Below are 18,646 nucleotides of genomic sequence, written 5' to 3'. Positions count from 1 at the left end.
AAACTCTTTCACCTATCTCGTCGACGCCTCTCGTAGATTTCGTTGCTTGTAATTGAAGTTTATATGCATGAGTTTGGTGCTCGCGTTCTTTACCCATTGGTTCAATCCATGGTTTCTGTCGTTTTTCGTCATCTACCGCGGAAAATGAGACAACACTTTTACCCTCTTTTCTGTAGTCTGCAGAACATAACAAACATGGCAGGTAAGAAAGCTCACCCCATCAAAAGGGATTGGTACTGGAATCACAACGATCGCTTTGAGATCTGGCACAGCTTGGATTGGCCCTCCGTACGACGTGGCCGCCAAATATACACTGAAGTGTTCGCACCGTGTCACCCCCTGGGTCGCATGACTTTCACGCACTTTCAAGGCTTCATGACACGTGAAGAGATCAAACAGTTGGCCTCGCAGTATGAAGTGGTTGATTCAGCTCCGGATGCACAGGGAATGTTGAACCCACGACCTGGCAAACCGACAGACACGCTTCCCATTCCGTTTCCGAACCAGCGCGCGGCGCAGTTTGCCAACAATGGCTCTGAGCCGCCGGATCTTCAACATTCGGTGTTTGGCAAGGAGGGGGGTCCGGATTACATCTTTTCTCTCATCACAGGCTACAACTGGGGCAACGGTGAGTTGATGGAAATCCCCCCTTTTGCGCCTGAGTTGAAACCTGGCCAGTTCTGGAACCCGTACTTTAAGGACTGCGTCCTCTCTATGCCGCCCCCGCTCTCTGACGGGATGGTGGATTATGAGGATGGCACGCCCGCAACGATAAGTCAAATGGCGAAGGACGTCGTCAACTTCCTTCGGTGGTCTGCTGAGTCGGAGTACGACGACCGTCGCGTTATGTTTTGGAAGTGTTTCACTACACTGGGTCTGGTGAACTGCATTCTGCTACATTACTGCCAGAAGAACACAAACTGGCGCATTTACGGACGGACAACCTTCCGCTACTGGAAGAAGACATGGTAATGGTGTATCGTATGGAGCCTGTATGATGTGGAGCGAGAGGGGAGAGGATAGGTATTCGGGCAAAATGTCACCCGATGGAAATTATTCCTCCCCCTTTCTAATCTTATTTTTTCCCGGCTGATCTGGCCGCTTTCTCTTTCGTCCGTGGGTTCGTCTTAACACAACAAAAGGAATGTTTTGCTATTCGTTTGATTGTGGGAACGTTTACTTAACCTAATTTTTTATCAGTTAGTCTTTGACCAGGTAGCGGACGAAGATAGATATCACAATGTAATTCTTTTCCTTTTAAATATTCCCATCCGTTCGTTATTTCTTTTAGGGAGCTTCTCGCTGGGTTAAATTGACAACAGCAAACATTACTACAATCGTAGCAGTATGTTCATTTATATGCACTGCACCAAAACAAATAGGAACAGGCTGTGCTAATATATGCACACCGTGCATATACTTGGGGTGGCCGGTGGCAACGAAAGGAAGCGGGTGAGTGCTCAGGGGGCGGAAGTTGGAGAGAGGAAAGTAGTGATTATAAGCAAGAGACTATAGCAAGGAAAATTAGATGGAGGCATGTATATGAAAGTACCTGTGTGGCCGGGGTGGGTGGAGCCTTGGTCGTAATGAAGGGTTGGGGGAACTTGTTGCTGCGAACAAGTGGCGCAGTTCCGTAAATTTGCGGGAATAAGGAAGAAATGTTGAGAGAACTGAAGGGGCATTAAAACGTGCTTGAGATGTTGAAGAGGGCGTTTCCTCATTTTGTAGTTTCCGGGTATAGATAAATTTAATGCACCGGGGGGGGACTGCAAAGGTGAAGGGTGTTAGGATTTAGGGGACTTCGTTGCGCACTCGTGTGTTGTTGTTTGTTGAAGTTTTCGATACGGCGCCTTGTTGTACTGTTTCGGTTCGCAACAAAAGATACAGCGGGGAAACAGCAGTAACGGTGAAAAACATGGGCTTGGTTTGAACAGAGATGTGAGGAAGGATGAATGATCAGTTTTTCATTGTCTGTTTCAGTTGTACTTGTGTTATCCCCACCTTCGCGCGTTTAATTTTATTCCACTTGTTTGTTTCTTCCTTTGCCACCGCTGCAGCAACTCAACCGTCTTCATGGTTGGATTGATATGCTGCAAATAAACGCGTTCAAGTTGGTGAGGGCAACTCCTTTCCTCCTGAAACGTACCGGCAAGCCGGCGGATACGCCAGACTATAAACAGGTCTATTTGCCATACGATGCGGCCCCCACTGAACGGGAGTTGGAGAGGGAGCGGCGCCGCTTCAAGCAGGCGCACCATGGACGCATGGAGCACCGTAAACTTGTAGAGGTCAAGGAAGTGCCCTTGAATGTGTATACGTACGGGAAAGAGGGTATGTCGCTCCCCATAGCTATTTTCAAGGACCAAAAAGACCCGGTTATTGGCCCGGAGTGGACATACCCAGGCATTTATGAAAATAAAATAGCCGCACAGCACTGGTACACGGAGGAGTTGTTCGACAAAGAGAGCAAGGAGGCGTTTGAATCGCCGTGGCAGCAGCAGATACTTGACAATCAGGTGAAACGAAGGATGGCGAAAGTTATGTTCCGCATGCGCCAAGTGAACATGAAGGCTGTGGATTTGTTTCAAAAGGAGCGTGGATCGTCAAGGCGGTCCGGCGGTGCGGGAGAAAAGGGTAAGGATGGGGGTGGAAAGAAGTGAGAAAAAGGGGTGGACGTAATCACAAAGCATGCTGACAGGGGAGGGGATTAGGCGACTAGTTTCCTGCATTTCGAGATCGTTGCTTCCCATTGGGTTGCTCTCATCAGTGCTGCCTGAAAAGCGCCCCCACCACGCAATCTTTAAGCCCCTTCCCTCGAACGAGTCGGCGCGAGGAGTTTTGTGGTATGTGTGTGTGTGACCACATGCTTGCTTTTACACACAAGCAAGTCCGTTCTTCACACACGCTTTGTGAGTAAATAAAGTGTCACATTTTGATTTGTACCATATTTCCCCTTTTCCGGCCCTCCATACCCGTGGACTCTTCTGCACCCTCATCTTTGTTCTTTTTCTTGCTCTTCGTGCTATATTGACCATGCAAACACGGTCGTGCCTCCAAGAACGTGTGTGTGAGCGAAGCACAACGCAGAGTAACCGACAAAAACCGGAAGAGTGGGGAGAAGGATTCGACGGTGCAAGTATCAAACATTAGGAAACGAAACAAGAAAGGAAATTGTGTGGGTGGAAAGACAGTTAAGAATTGTGACAGACAACGTGAAGGTGAGAGAAAAGGTGGGAGATGCGGCGTTCTTTCTTTGTTGCTCTACTTCTCCAACTGTCGCACGCCTCTGTGCGGGCGCTGAGTCTGTTTCCTACTTGCTCGGAAAATGAATACACAGGGGGTGGGCTTCCAGGCAAGGAGTGGGTGGTGCAAAGGTTTGACAAACCTGGGCGGAATCTAACGATTCACTGTCTTGCGTACGAAGTGAAACCGGTTGATACCACTAACGCAAAAGACATGGGCCCCGGGCCGTGCCAAATTGACCACCAGACGGAATTCTCGTTCCGCCTGTTTGTACGTGCCACGTACAAGGACAGTAAGTCTGGAGAGCAGGTTACGGAGGAATACGATGTGAAGGATATGGCAGGTGGATCGCTCTCCGATGTGGCAATTCGACTTGCGCATAAGTCAGACCTTTCGTTGGTGTTCGCTAATACGGCGGCTAACCATGAGTGTGGTCTGGAGGCGCGCGTCTCCTTCAGGTTTACACATGACGCTAAGGTGGCAGCGGTTAGTGACGTTCCTGTACTGGTTGGTGTTCAACCGCGAATTGTTCACGCAAAGAACAGTGTTCCGACTCGCTTCATCTTCCGAAGCTCAGACAGTACGAAAGGGGGTGTCTCAGAACGCGAGGAGTTTTTCCTTATCAGCGCAAAAGAAGAATGCTCAACAAGCACCGGTTCCAATAGCTATTTGATGAGTCACCCTTCCAGCCCGCCACTGTTTGACGAAGACTTCACCGGAGCTAACACTTCTACGTTCGCCGCCCGAGATGTCTTCATCGATACCGCACGCGCCTATCGTATCTGTAGCCGCAAGGCAAACACGGAAGATGTGACAGAGGTTGGTGTTGTCCGCAGCTTTGAGGTCAATCCTTCGTACTACCAGGTAGTTGGTGGCCAGAATGCTGACGGAAAAGTATACGTTATGAAGCGTACGACCATCAAGTTCTATGGATCCGATTTGGACACACGCCCCCGAAGGAACCAGGCAAAATTTGTCTCAGATACCGAGGATTGCGACGCGTCCGCTGCAGGTGGCGTGCCAGAAACTCTTGCTCTTGAACCTGAAGATAGATTTGGACCAAAGGCGACTTCTGTGCTATGGTCATGGGTGCTCAAACGTGGGGGAGCCTATAAGGTATGCTTCAAGCGCACAGGAATGCCGTGGGTAGAGGTGCCAAGTATCGACATCGTCAACAGTGCTGCCGACATCACCAATGCCGACGGTAACATCACTTACAGACAGCCCGTTGACCCTGTGACAAAAGAACTCTGCCCAATGGCACCACCCAACACTCCGGAGAATAGGTGGAGCATGTACAACAGTATTATGCTAACCCTGAAAAGTAAAACGTTACCGTCCAACTATCTGCAGACCCTGAGTAAGGCTCTGTGCGTGCCACGTACGGCAATGGCCCTGTCTCGCGTCACACACGGAAAGGACGGCCGTGTGCGGCTGTTCATATCAATCTTCTGTGAGGAACTGGGTGAAGACCGCACATGTGACACAGTAGAGCGTCAAAATTACATCATATCTGCATCAAAGCAGGGTTCGGAAGCGCTTGCGGCGGCAGGCATCGAATCAGCAGAAGGAAGCAGGGATATGTTCGCGCTCGGTGACGACCCTAACCCTAGGATGGGTTGGGGTCGCGTACTTTCAATCTTTGCAATATGTGGTACAGTGGTTGCCGTCGCCTGCCTTGTGGTCTACGGAGTGCTTAAGTATCGTGAAAACCGTCAGTACTTCGTCAACTTTGGAGTCGAAGACGAGGATGTGGATGATATGTACATCTCCAACATCCCAACCGCCGGTGCGGCGGTGAACTCGGCCGGTACGAAAGGCTCCGTCATTGAGGTGGAGGATTAGTTGAACGGTTGACGAGAGTACCAGGTAGCAGTGGGTGTTTGAAGAACATGGACCCTTCCGGAACGAGGAAAAAATGTTTAAGGGAGAAAAAAAAAAGAAAAGCATGGAGAAGGCGGAAAGGGGGAAATTTTGTAGTGTGATTGAGAGTACGGGCAGGTGGGGTATGAAGGCGAAATGAAAAGCGAACAAACAAAACTAAAGGGAGGGCAAAAAGGAAGGGCCTATCGGGGGGTTTAAAAAAAAAAAAGAAAAGGGAAACACAGCGTATGCGTTCTGCCTGTACTTAAAGTGGAGAGAAAAATGTCTAGGGTGTTCCGGGGAGATGCCTCCACATAAAATAAAAAGAAGAAAATGCTTTTTAAGATCTAGGTAAATTGATGAAGGGTGTTGGATGTGGTACGGTTGGTGTACTACACGGATAGGCAGCAGAAATGCGGGAGCGGAGTGGCAGATGGACCTAAATTTCAAATCGTCAAACAACATCAAATAGGTGAAAGGAAGAAAGGGAGAAAGAAACTAAAATATCAGGGTGAAACATCCCTCCCAACAGACATTGTAAAGAAAAAAGGGAAACTAAGGAAACGGAACAATCTTATTCATACGAAATGAAATGCTATGCAAAAACAAGGTGTCAAAGAATCCAAGAGCTGAATGAACAACATAAGACATAAACAGTCAAAAAAGGAATACGTAACCCAGAGAATTGTGGGTGGGGAGGCACGACTGTGTGCTCCTGAAGAAGTGGAGTTGTGTGATAAAAAGCCAAAACCTTCTGCGGAAGGAAACAATCGACTGTAAGGTGCTTTCAAAACGCACTCCACGGACTCTTACTTAAACCTCCTTTTGCTTCCGGGCCCCCCTGAGAAGGTTTCGTTGGATGGCATCGGGGTGCGAGACTTTTCGCATGAGGTCACTGGGGGGGGGGGGGGTAGAAGGACAGCGTGTGTTACAGGGATTTGAGAGGGGAACAAATTAGTGTGGGAAAGGGAAGAGGGAGAGGTGAGCAACCGCAAGTGTTTGCAAGTGGATGCTGATGTCATTTTCTGGGATGATTGGTCCTTATCTTCTCTTGCTTCATTCAAACGGGGTCTTCCACGGTCCCCACCAACAACGTTAATGTTTCCTTCATTTTTGTCTTCCTCTTGTACCACTTATCGTACGCTTTTCCTCCCTATTATCCTGCTTCTCTACTGAAGTTGGCACGCAGTTGTTCCCATTGTTTTTTAGTACTTTTATGAATGACCTATTGGCTCTTCTCCGCTTGGGGTGGACGCCACATTGTCTCCCCTCCTGTTGTAGGCAACAAATAAACTGAGGGATACATGTTCGTGTGCCAGCCCTCTCGCATGTCATGCAGCGCTGGTAGCATGGGCACTAGCGGTTGTGAGGAGGCTTGCGGGGGAGCCACTTGCTTTGACTCTGTGTTCACAATAATAATGTCCGATTATGTTGTTTCTCCTTCCCTTGCTGTCGTCGTTGTGTTGATCCTTTTCCCGTTATATTGTGTAGTGACGGAGCAAGAGCAAAGAAGGAAGAAGGGGTAATAAGGAGTGTGATCAAGAAAACTGTAGACAAGTCACGTGAAATTGGTGGTACCGTCAAGAAGGTTAGCGACATGATTCGACGTTGTGCTGTTCCGCTTTGTGCTGCGAGCGCCATGCCGCGCGGTGGGCACCCTCTCCTGAAGTTGAAGAACGCCCATGGTTTCACGCATAAGTCGACGCGCAGGTTTGACGAGCTCAATATTACGGCTTACGAATGGCAACACGACTCTACCGGGGCCCTTTACTATCACCTCGATACTAACGATCGCAATTGCACCTTCTGCATCGGCTTCCGCACCCCGGCCAAAGATAATAAAGGCATTTCACACGTGTTGGAGCATACCACGCTCTGCGGAAGCAAGAAGTATCCCGTTAGGGACCCTTTCTTTATGATGCTAAAGCGATCCTTAAACAACTTTATGAATGCGATGACAGGGGCTGATTACACGTTGTACCCCTTTGCCACAACAAATGCACGAGATTTTTGTAACCTTCTTGATGTTTACCTGGACGCGGTGTTCCACCCATTGTTGCGCCTCGAAGACTTCAAGCAGGAGGGACACCGTGTGGAGGTGGAGGAAGATGATTCGGCGAAAAGGCGACTCGTGTATAATGGGGTCGTCTTCAACGAGATGCGTGGCGTTGTCTCGGAGCCCTCCCAGCACTACGCCCACTCACTCATGAAGACTATGCTCCCCAACACTCATTACGAACATATATCTGGTGGTTATCCGCCGGAGGTGCTGAAGCTCACATACGAGGAGCTGGTGGCTTTCCATAAGAGGCACTACCACCCTACCAACAGCATTACCATTACCTACGGTGAGCAGAACCCTGGGAGTTGGATGGCCACCCTAAATGAGTACTTCTCATCGTTTGAAAGGGGCGAGGTCGTTGCTGTTTTTGGTTTGGCAGAGAAGAACCGCTTCGCAGAGCCAAAGAGAGTGACCATGGAGGGACCACTTAATCCTATGGGGAACCCGCAGTGCCAAAAGCGTGTGTCTGTTTCCTTTGGGGTCCAGAAGGAGGATAAAAACATGAAGGATATTGTGGAGCTTAGTGTTTTAGATATACTTTTGTCCAGTGGCCCCAGTTCCCCTATTTACCAGGCTCTGATCGAATCACAGATTGGCAGCCGCTACGCTCCTATGAATGGCTACAGTAGTTATTTGGCGTCTCCACTCGTTTCTTACGGGGTCGAAGGAGTCGACGAAGCTCGTGCCAACTCAGACGAAGAGGTACTTAGCGCTGTGATTACAGCGTTGGAGAGGGTATCCAAGGAGGGATTTGAGCAACGGCGCGTACAATCGGTCATTTTTCAGGAGGAACTTCAACAACGGCATCGAGCGGCAGATTATGGCGTTAACCTTTGTACGGGTCTCTGTGCCATGGGGCTATGTCGAGCGGAGAACAACCCTTTGGACTTTATCGATTGGTTGCCGCATCTGCGGCAACTGGAGGCTGAACAGGCCAAGTCGCTTTTGCCACGCATTTCGCGGAATCTCCTCAACAACCCCCATCGTGCGCTGGTGTCGGTGTCTGCTAAGAAGGATTTCCTAGATTCCCTTCGCGATACGATCACCCATATGGAAGAGAAACTTAATGATGGAGCAACGGATGCCCAAAAAGACGAAATAAAAAAGGAAACAGAGAAATGGCTCGAGCGTGTGCGGGCACCGCAGAACGGTGACATTTTACCGACTCTGAAGGTAGGTGACATCCCCCGTCAATCCTTTCAGGAGCCACTGCCACAACCAAAGGCTGATGGGCAGAATACTTCTCTGTTACGCGCTCCTCCTCCTCTGAAACCACCAGTGGGGGTGTACACGATTGGGTACCCAACAAATGGCTTGGTGTATGTGCACGGTCTGGCACCTTTTAGTGCGGCTACGGTGTTGCTTCTTGAGAAGGCAGAGAATGATGCACTTGCGGGTATACCCCTTTCCCATTCCCTGCTAGGAAGTCTCGGAGCAGGAAAATACACGTTTAAAGAACTTTCCATTGCTACCGACCTCGTCTGCGGCGGATTCTCTTTCTCCCCGCAACTCAATCAGTCATATTGCAACAAGTCAGAGTACATTACTGGAACCGCTTACGGCTTTTACACGACTAAAGAGAAACTACACGATGCGCTGGAACTACTCAAAATGACACTTCTGGAGCCACACACCTCCGTTGAGGATGATGGGGTGCGTGGCCGTACCCTCTCGGTGGCGAAGGCCCGTTGTTCGGGTGTGATTCAGCGGCTACAACATGAGGGCAACCGTGTGGCCACCTCCCTCGCGGTGTCGCACTTGACTCGCTGTGGCGCTGTGAGAGAGTCATGGCATGGTTTGGCCCAGTCAAGTTACGCCTCAGAGATGCTTGAGAAACTTCAAAGCAGCAACGAGGGCATCTCCCACTCAGCAGTTGCAACGATACTTGAACACCATTCATGCTTTGTGCAGTCGTTTGCCGCAAACCTCTGTCGCGGCGTGTTGTGGGCAACATGTGAGGAGCAGCACCGGTGTGAAGTGGAGAACATGCTTGCTTCATTTCTAAGCGGCTTCCCAAAAGGAGAAGATACGTCTTCGTGTGCATGTCTCCCCTCCTTGGGGCGCATAGCACGCGAAGACGTTGTTGAACTGTGCAGGAGTTTACCTATCGACACCTCTTATGCCGCCATCGCTATAGCGAACGACCTGGACTGGACCCATAAACAGCAAGCGCCGCTGCGGGTTGCATGCCAGTTGCTCGCCAACGAATATTTGCACCGTCGTGTTCGTGAGGAAGGGGGAGCCTATGGGTCAGGGGTTAAGGCCACATTAGGTGCAGAGGTGGGTGGTGTTACCATGTCTAGCTACCGTGACCCCACACCCGAAGCGACGGTTCGTGTATTCAAAGAGGCAGGGGATTGGCTGAGTGAGGCAAGCAATGTTACCCAGCTGCGGGTGGACGAGTCAAAGCTCCGGCTTTTTGCGGGGATTGACGCGCCCTATGCCGCAGACAGTTTTGGTGAGTCATATTTCCTTCACGGAATCCGACCGGAGCAGAAGCAAGAAATGCGTGACGCTCTCCTAAGCGTTGAGCCAAAAGATGTAGTTGAGGTCGCCCGATACTTCGACGTCGGTAAAAATCATGGGGCGGTTGTTGGCATCCTGCGCCCCGAGGAGCGGAAAGAGTAGCGTTGCCCGTGCACCCGCTTTTGTGCATTGACTTCTTGTTCTTCTACATTTATGTTGTCGCCAAGATTTTCCTTGGACGTTTGAACGTTACGTTGATGGCAGTTGGCAGTCTTAACGTCTTATGACCTGTAGTATTGGGCACTATTGGTGGTAGGGGGAGGTGCGTATTTAACGGATTGATAACTAACTTTGCCTGCAGATGTTAGGTGACGGACCTCTGTTCCGCTCGCTGCTCTGTCTGCTTTTTTCTTTCCACGTTTTCTTTCCGCTTTTGCGTTGCTTCTTTTCGCGATGTGTCCGTGTGTCGGGAAGCACACAAAGGTTTGCTGTCAGAGTGAACATCATTTGTTTATTCAGCTCTAAGGGGAGCACAGAGACAAAATATAAAAAAAAAGGGATGCTCTCAATATGGCGAGCGGTCAAGGTTTCCTTTCCTCAGGCTGGACACTGCCATTCATATTCCGTTACCGCCATGCTGTGGTCGCGACTGTGGCTGCGTGAGATGTGTCAACGTATCGTTGGTGACAGTCGCATGGGGTGCACAGCACTCACCCTTTGTGTGGCCTGCATCGGTGCCTCCTCCTGGGGTGCCGCTACGGTTCTGTGTCACCCCCTGGCCACTCCGGAGTACCTAATTCCCTATTACTTGCGTAGCATTAAGAGCCGCTTCAGGCACTATGCGTCGGTGCGGTCAGCCGACGACGGGGCGATGCTTATGACAATGGAGGACTTTGTGCGCTCAGTGTTAGTCCTCAGGAAGGATGAACCCCTGGGGGCTTCGTCGCTAGAAGATATGTCTGATCTCTTTGCTTCGCTGGATGCTGACGGCAATGTTTGTCTCAACTTAACCGAGTATACGTTCCTCATGGTTTTATTGACGGCAAAGTTGAAGGACATCCGCATGTTATTCACTATCGTAGACAAGGATAGGGTTGGTACCCTAGGACTTAGTGAGTTTGCAGGTGTTCTGCGCGGCTTGGGCTGCACCGCTAACGAGGCGAATTCCCTGACAACCGGCTGCAAGAACGGAATTGTCAGGCGACTCTTTGGCGATGATGGGGAACTTCGCTGCTCCTACGACGAGATGGAGGGGAGTATTAATGCCATTAATGAGGCCATCTGGCGGGCGGAGTTTCACCTGTTCGACCCCAATAATGTTGGTTGCATCGGTGCCGAGGAGTTTGGAAAACTTTTGGCGAAACAGATGATTGGAAGCAATGTACCTTTTTACGTAGTGGAGAACATACGAAGGATGAGAGGGATTAACACAACGGTCACGGTGGACCAATGGATTGGCTTTCATCAGGTTATGCGTGAAGCAGATACTATAGGGGAGGCGGTGCGTCTTTTCATGGAGTCAGGACTCTCACTGGGAAAGCGTGAATTTAACCGCGTTGTGAAGGCAGCTGGTGTGAGACCATTCAAAGAGGAAGAGCTCGACCTTATTATGGCCCTCTTTGACCGTAACGGAGACGGTGCACTGGACTTTGACGAATTCATCTCCTTGATGAAGCGAAAGCTGAGTTATCAGTACAGTGGCTCCAGTGCTAACGAACCTCGTGAGGTAAAGCACTTTCCAACACGACTTGTGGAGTGCGTTGGGGAAACACTCAGGGGCTCAGTAGGTTAGTAATGGATCGAACTACTCTTTCCGTCGCTGCTACTGTGACTTCCGTGTACAATCTCGCCTATGCGTTCGTTTTTGGTGTGGACTAGTTGCCGTTACTAATTTTTAGATGCGTTGCCGTGAGCGACCGATTGTTGCTGATGCCGCTGCAGCTCATCGAGGCTATCACTGCTGCATCGCAGCTGTTAGGTGAGTGCGATCTTTATCTATCCTTTGCTTCTTCGGATGAAAGCAATCCGTACTTCTGTTCGAAGTAAGTCTGTTCGATTCTTCTTTTGCCTTCGCTTTGCGCCCCACCTACACATTTTGGTCTTTGGCCTTACACTCCCCCTGTGTTTGATTTGGCTGTTTTCTCCCTCCTAATATCTTTGTACTCGAAATGTGGAACTTGGTGAGTAAGTGAAGTAGGAAGCCGCTCGTAATTAGGACGCACGAAAAGGTGCATTGTTAAAGAGGGGAAAGGAAAGGAAAGGAAGGAAGTAACAAGGATTAGGGTGAACTTGTTTGCCTATTAGTGGGACACTGACCGATGCAGCTCGCACCAAATAAGACGGTGGTGGACCTAGAGAACCGCGCAACTTTTATGGTTCAATTGCATGCCTTTCTCCTGCAGGCACGACACGTGGTGAGCGGAACCCCTAAGGGGAAACTACAGGAGGTACTTCGGAACGTCGATGAATGGATAAAAGAGGTGAGTTTAGGGGATGCAACGACATCGTCAGGGTCTGCAAGTGGTAACGCTTCAGTTACTGAAAGAACTGGTGGTGAGGCGTCGGGACCGTTGCGTCAAGGCGCCTCCGAGGCCGACACGGGGGCTGCTGAAGACCCTAAACCCCCACCAAATTCTTCACCAAGCGCGTCACCGTGTGAAGACCCTTCACCCGCGACGGCGGTGGCAGCTGAAGGCGATGAGAGAGGCCAACTGGTCCACCCAGACCCCAATGCGGGCTTCTCCAGTGACTTATCTAAACGAAATTTGGAGGATCTTGCAAGGTTTCTTGCCACCTTGTTTGTTGGTACTTCATCGGAGAACGGTAAGTTACGCAATATTGCGCGCAACGCAGCGCGTATTGTCATCACTCGTTGCTTTTCCATCATCGACAACACCCTGCGGCAGGTACTTAGGGAAGTGTATGACGATCCAACTGCGAACAATGGAGGGGAGGCAGGAGGAAATGGCGCTGCGCGCCGTAAAGAAAGCAACCCATTGTTCGTGAGTCTCGGACACGATATTAACGTTTGTAGGAACACTATAGGAATTTGTGTTGATACGCTTTCAGGGTCGACAGACTTTCCTTCGGTGCGCTTCGCAGTACAGGTGTGTATAGATATTCTGAAGCAGTTGCGTCAATGCGTCGTTCATTTTGAGAGGCAATTTGCATCCCGCGAGATAGGTCATATACAGGACATGGTCGAGGCTACTGGCAACGGTCACAACGGTGAGGTACGCGCTGCCGATGACGAGGAGGACCGGTGCATGGCAGAGCAGCGGGTGGAGGAACTGAAACGGCTACTCGGACCCACGTTGCTCGAAAGTATTACGCATCTCGTGGGTCTTGTCCGCCCCGTCGTCGGGTACTTGTTTTCCATTGTGTCAGTTAAAAGTGCCACGGCCTCTGAGGATGAACGGACGACAAAGAGTGACGTTGTAAGTAATCTGTTTGGGTTTGCAAAGTGGTATGGACGTACCTCGCACTTGAGTAGGTGCGGTGATGCCTCAGTGGATGATTCTGTGACGTTATCAAGGTCCACAGAGTTTGATGATAACGTGCCAATCCATTCACGAAGCCACCGCATTCTCTGCTGTGTGCTGGAGTCGGTGTTAGCTACATCTTTCTCCCCAGAATACACGGCGTGTGTTGCTCAGCACTGCGGTGATCGTGCCGAGGGCCAATTCTTGGCGGTTCGTTTACTGAAGGATACCGTGAGTGAGCTGTGCGAAGGAAGTGCCGCGGAACTGGAGTACGTGTTACGACACGACAACTGGAGGAAGCGCATATTAGATGGCATTTTCAACTGTGTCATGTCCCTGCGGCCTTCGGTGTTGGATGCCGGTTTGGAGACCCTCCGACGGGTCGTGACGTCATGTCCTGACTGCCTCTCCACGGAGGTTGGCTCCATCTACTGTAATGGAATCTTTGGATTACTGGGGTCTGACAGCACACCGCCCTTTATGCAACGATCTTTCCTTCATCATATCATCGATACGTTTTTTCAAGGCTCGGCCGTTTCGGGTGAGGCACCACTTCTTTTACGTTGCTACCGTCGCTTTGACCTCAATGTTCACTGGCACCAGCTCAATTTGATCCAGAAGGTTGTCACCGTGCTCTCCCGGGCGGTTTGCACGGCGAGGCCGGAGGAGTTCGTGGACATCGAGGGTCCGAAACCACGCGCCTCAGGCACTGCGAGCGGCAGCGCTGTGGGCAACGCAGAGGCCAGCAACGAAAGCATCGTTTACGCTGAAACTGGTGGAGGCGACTCCGCTAACGTGACTCAGACAGTGAATTGCGCTAGTTTCGCAGATGACGGTACAGTTATGATGCAGCGATCCGTGCCATTTCTGGCGCTTCACGGCCTCGCGCTGGTGGTAGAAATATTAACGAAACAGATTCCCCAGAACACTGGCCTGTCCAACTGGAAGCCGCTTCCAAGGTTGCTAAACCGGAAGAAGAAAATAGAACAGCTGCGTTTTGTAGAAGCCATCAATAGCTCACCCATAAAGGGGCTACGGAAGTTATTTAACATCAGGGACGAGGAGTGGCAAACAGAGGCTGACCGCGCCATAGCGGAGAATAATTGGTCGCACCGTCATATACCGGAGCCCGCCACGCCTCAGGCCGAGGAGAAGGTGCAACACATCGCGCAGTTCCTTATGGAAACTCCGTCGCTGAACTCCGATGCAGTTGCAGAGATTCTGTCATACCCAGCTGTTATATCTCTCCAGGTATGTCGAGCTTTCATGGACTTGCTACCGCTGGCTGGAAAGACACTCATAAACGGACTGAGGGAACTGTTCCGTGTCGTGAAGCTGCCCAAGGAGGGACAGCGAATTGAGCGTCTCATCGAGTTCTTCTGCAGTGCATACTATAAGGCAGGATCAAGGAGTTGCGTGGATACGGACGTCTTTCCATTCGCATCGGAGGATGCGTGTTTCATTGCTGGTATAGGAATTATCATGTTGAATACCAACCTGCACAACCCAAACGTCTCCACGACAAAAATGACTGCGGCCTCTTTTTACGCGCAGATGCGAGGTTGCAATGACAATAAAGATTTCCCCCGTCGCTTCACGGACAGCGTCTTCGAGGAGGTCAGCACACGCTCTTTGTCCAACGTGCACGAGTCCATGCTAACAGAAGCGAAGCGACGTGGCTCAGTGGTGTCACACATGAGGATGGATGCGTTCTTCTTCACAAGTGAAGATCGCAAAGAGGCGGAATTCAATGTAGTGCGGCGGCGTCTTACGGATGAAACGCGTGAGCTGCTCTTTCGCAGCAGCAGACTATGCGAGGATGATGGTGAGATACGGGAGGGTGGAGACACGGAACAAGAATATTGGACGAGCGTCACACAGGATTTGTTCCTGAGCACGTGGCCCTCGCTTAATGCAGTGTTTGGAGCTGCTGTGGACGGAAACCAAATTCCGGAAGACGCCCTGCCGCTCTACGCGACTGGACTGCGCAGCAGTCTGCTTTTGTCGGCGGCCTTTGGTCTGCACACGGAATGTGATGCCGCACAAATGGCACTGGTGCGGCTCTCCGCTTTTGATTCCCTACGGGACGTTTGCCACGGTTGTTTGCTCGAGGTTGCGTCCTCTCGGCACAGTGTACACTTTTCCTCCAGGTGCTGGTTGCCGGTGGTGGAGCTGCTGGTTACCATCCGTAAGGAGCAGAGTCAAACGCAGTCCCAGCAGTCATATCAACAGCAGTCGCAGTCACAACAGCAGCAACGAAGGGCAATATTGGTGCAAATGGAGTCACTCTTCGGCCACCTGGAGGAAATCACTCGGGAATACTGTAATATGAGCGTTCATGAAGCCCCGCCCGTGATCGTGGTAGCAGTTCGTGAGTTACTGCAGGGTGTTGCAGCCTTGTTGCGGGACCAAGGCATGGATTTCCCGACTCTAACTGCTGCCCTATACGTCGTGCGCCGAGTACTCAGCTACTCTGTCATTTCCCACGACCAGGAGCTGGGTCCCGTTGTTACTAATTTAATTAATGTTCGTGATCTCAGTGGCATTGTTATGCCGGCACTGGTGGACGTCGTTGAAGCGCGAAGGGAGAAAGGAGACGAGTGCCTGCACGCCGTGACAAGTTTCGTTGTAGACGTCCTCAGCGTTGTGTGGAACTCCTGCGTCCGTGACGCTAACTGTTCACATCAAGCTGTTAAACTCACGGAGCTTGCAAACTGCTTTTGTTTCTTTCAGATGTGCCACGAACGCTGCGTGAACTCGTCAGTAGTGCAAATGCATATGTTGCAAGGAGTGAAGGAGTTGGTTTCGTGCACCGTTCTAGCGGAGAGTTCCGTTAAGCAACGAACGACACGCGGTGTTCAAACACGTGTCTCATTTACCATGGCGTTGGTGTGGGAAAGGCTGTTGCACTCAGTGGCTCATGCGCTCTCAGGTAAGAGCACTGTTGGCACTGAGACCTGCAGCTTAGCCGTTCACGTGCTGCAAAAACTCGTTCTCATCTGCTGTGGCGCCGGCAGTGTGCCCCCAAGCGTTCAGATGCGGCAGGAGCCCCTTAATGTGCTGTTATCGCTCCTTTGTAACGTAGCTTACGTTGGTGGAATGTGTAGTGACGTGGAGAGCGCCCAGTCGTGCCTAGCGCAGCTGTCCTGTGTTTGCACCGCCGCACTTAACCGCGAAGTGACAACCTCATTAGAGGCGACAGCGGTGACCTCAGACGAAGATGACTATGAGGTCGACGGCCTAAATGAAGTACAAGTGCAGCTGACGCGACGTTTACTGCAAGGAATACAAGGGCAGGATGACTTTACCGTGCTGCACGCGTTGGAGCGTATATGCATGCTTTTGGGCTGCCATACCCAAGAAACGCGAACGGAGGCTATAGGGGTGCTACGGGCTGTTTCAAAGCAATTGGGTGTACGCGACCAAAAGCAGCACCTCGCTGTGCAACTAGCTGATACCGTATTACAAGTACTTCTGGGACACACTGCACCAGGCTCTAAATCTTCGGCGAACACTCCGGAGGCGGCGGAAGACGTGGGTAGAGTAAGCTTCGCCATTTTGAACCTTCGCACGCCGCCGACGATGCGGAAGTGCCCAGCTGTGGCCTTCCACGCAACACTTCCACAGCTTTTAAATTTCATGTCGCATGAACTAATCGTAGATGCATCACTGGAGGACGTGGCTTCACTCGGTGCAGTCGTTATGGAGCGGTGCTTGCTACCGCTTGCCGTATCGCAAAAGTCCTCTTCACATGTTCGACCGCTGGCCGTGCGTTCCATGATGCAATGCGCCACGTTGTGCGTGGCAGCTCTCGGAAAGCTTTCCGAATCATCCGCCGCCCGGGAGAAGGCGGCGGGTGACCGGTGTCTTAACGCTATCATCAACAGTGTCAGTCTTGTGCTTCTCGATACCCATCTTTTCAAACAATCTATCGTGCCGCATAATGCCCAGTATGTCGGCAGCCGTTGGGATGCCGGGTTGTCGCAGATGCTGGGGGCCTACTCGAAGGCAGGGCGAAGTGCCATTCGTGCCTTGTCGGCTTCCGACCCGTGTAATATTACTGGAAGCCGCGGTTGTGTCACGCTGAGCATGAGAATGTTGCATGAAGAGCAGGTGTCTGAGCATTCGAAGGTGGCTCCCAACGACCTCCCAGGAAAGAAACAGGGGACTGTTGCTGGGTGCGAGGAGGGTCTTTCGTCAGGCACTGACTCCACTGTGCTTTCCGACGAGCAGCTCGTGGAGTACTGCAATTTGATGGCGCCACTGCTGTCTCCATTGCCGAAGGTGTTGGCGGCTATCACGCCCGCTATGTACACAAGGTCCGAGAGACCTTTTAGCGGTGATGAAGGTGCGAGTACCACAGAAGGGTGTGAGCAGCCGGTATGGTGGTCCCCACCCCCGTGTAATTACAAATTGATGGCTGAATTACTGCTTGATGCCGAAGGGGCTTTTTTTGCCGTGCTTTGGCGTGTCAATCACGCATCTGAGATGGATCAGTTTGTCATGCAATCCGTCACCAAAGGTCGTGAAGCAACACCGCTGAGCAAAAGTAGTGCACTACTCCCGCACACCGCCGTGCGTGGGGGGTTAAACGCCTACTTGTCGCTCGCTTTGCAGATGGATTTCTCCCACCTACGGCACGTACTTGTAGAAATTCTTGAAGAGGTGGCCTTTGTGCAATCGTTGTCATCTGGATCGCGTAAACCGCGACGGACGGGTGACAGCATGTCGGATAGCCCCGTTGGCCAACAACTAAGCCCACGAGAGCAACAACATGTGCGTAGTTGCAATGTAGGGATGTACCAGGAGCTCACCTCCGTAGTAGTCCATTGGGTAAAGAATCTGATGTACCAGCTGGATCCCGAGACCTCAGCGTTAACGGGGCAGCGCCAATCGGAACTCGCTGATGTTGTGCGTGACCCGGAGGTTTTTAAGGGACTTGTGCAGCTGTTGACCGCGGCTGGTGGCTCCATCGTGTCGACGGTGCGAGACTATCTGACATGGTATATTGAAGCTCAGCAGCGTTGATGGGCTTGAATGGGGTCCCCCCGGCATGAGGTTGAGTCATAAAAAGAAGGAAGGAACTAACGTGGGGGAGCTAAACAGGACGCAGAAAAAAAAATGAAAGTAACAAAAACAATCACAATCATCCGAGAGAAATAACACGAGGTGGAAAGTAATTTGAACAGAAGGCAAAAAAACAAAACGCGGGGGTGCGCCACTTGACCCTCTCCCTCTCTTTATCTTCTCCGGGCGGCAACTTAACGTACAGCAAATGAGATAGGGGGTATGAGCGTGATTTATTGTATCCTCCTCCATTTTGTCACTGCCGCGGTGCCCGGTGGCAACGAAGAAAAACAACCAAGAGAGGGAAAAGGGAGGGAACGACAGCCGTGCATTTGTATGGCTGTATCTACGGCGCGGGTAATATTCTTTCTTCCCTTACCTGTTATGCCCTGTTCATCGGATCTATTTGGTAGCAGGACCGTACGTGTGATCAAGAAAAAATAGAACGGCGGTGGCATAGGTG

At 51.1% G+C, this 18,646-nt stretch overlaps 6 protein-coding genes across 6 annotated transcripts; all 6 read left to right on the top strand.

Annotated features, from left to right (window-relative positions):
• Positions 1 to 195: 195 nt before the first annotated feature.
• TEOVI_000664000 (cytochrome c1, heme protein, mitochondrial, putative) lies at positions 196 to 972 on the top strand (the record flags this gene model as incomplete). Its single annotated transcript, XM_067223514.1, has 1 exon — positions 196 to 972. One exon carries the CDS (start codon positions 196 to 198, stop codon positions 970 to 972), a length of 777 nt encoding a protein of 258 aa, XP_067079615.1.
• Positions 973 to 2,087: 1,115 nt separating this feature from the next.
• On the top strand, positions 2,088 to 2,660 carry TEOVI_000663900 (uncharacterized protein; the record flags this gene model as incomplete). The annotated part of the gene is made up of 1 exon (XM_067223513.1): positions 2,088 to 2,660. The coding sequence occupies one exon, from the start codon at positions 2,088 to 2,090 to the stop codon at positions 2,658 to 2,660; it is 573 nt and encodes a 190-aa protein (XP_067079614.1).
• Positions 2,661 to 3,237: 577 nt separating this feature from the next.
• Positions 3,238 to 5,088, top strand: TEOVI_000663800 (Golgi/lysosome glycoprotein 1; the record flags this gene model as incomplete). Its single annotated transcript, XM_067223512.1, has 1 exon — positions 3,238 to 5,088. The coding sequence occupies one exon, from the start codon at positions 3,238 to 3,240 to the stop codon at positions 5,086 to 5,088; it is 1,851 nt and encodes a 616-aa protein (XP_067079613.1).
• Positions 5,089 to 6,703: 1,615 nt separating this feature from the next.
• On the top strand, positions 6,704 to 9,796 carry TEOVI_000663700 (pitrilysin-like metalloprotease; the record flags this gene model as incomplete). The annotated part of the gene is made up of 1 exon (XM_067223511.1): positions 6,704 to 9,796. The coding sequence occupies one exon, from the start codon at positions 6,704 to 6,706 to the stop codon at positions 9,794 to 9,796; it is 3,093 nt and encodes a 1,030-aa protein (XP_067079612.1).
• Positions 9,797 to 10,193: 397 nt separating this feature from the next.
• TEOVI_000663600 (mitochondrial calcium uptake 1) lies at positions 10,194 to 11,426 on the top strand (the record flags this gene model as incomplete). The annotated part of the gene is made up of 1 exon (XM_067223510.1): positions 10,194 to 11,426. One exon carries the CDS (start codon positions 10,194 to 10,196, stop codon positions 11,424 to 11,426), a length of 1,233 nt encoding a protein of 410 aa, XP_067079611.1.
• Positions 11,427 to 11,952: 526 nt separating this feature from the next.
• Positions 11,953 to 18,144, top strand: TEOVI_000663500 (Sec7 domain containing protein, putative; the record flags this gene model as incomplete). Its single annotated transcript, XM_067223509.1, has 1 exon — positions 11,953 to 18,144. One exon carries the CDS (start codon positions 11,953 to 11,955, stop codon positions 18,142 to 18,144), a length of 6,192 nt encoding a protein of 2,063 aa, XP_067079610.1.
• Between the last annotated feature and the right edge of the window lie 502 nt (positions 18,145 to 18,646).

The sequence above is a fragment of the Trypanosoma equiperdum genome (assembly GCF_001457755.1).
Source record: "Trypanosoma equiperdum strain OVI genome assembly, contig: ctg_1888, whole genome shotgun sequence".
In the NCBI taxonomy this organism is placed as follows: domain Eukaryota; phylum Euglenozoa; class Kinetoplastea; order Trypanosomatida; family Trypanosomatidae; genus Trypanosoma; species Trypanosoma equiperdum.
This window is presented reverse-complemented; position numbering and strand designations above follow the sequence as displayed.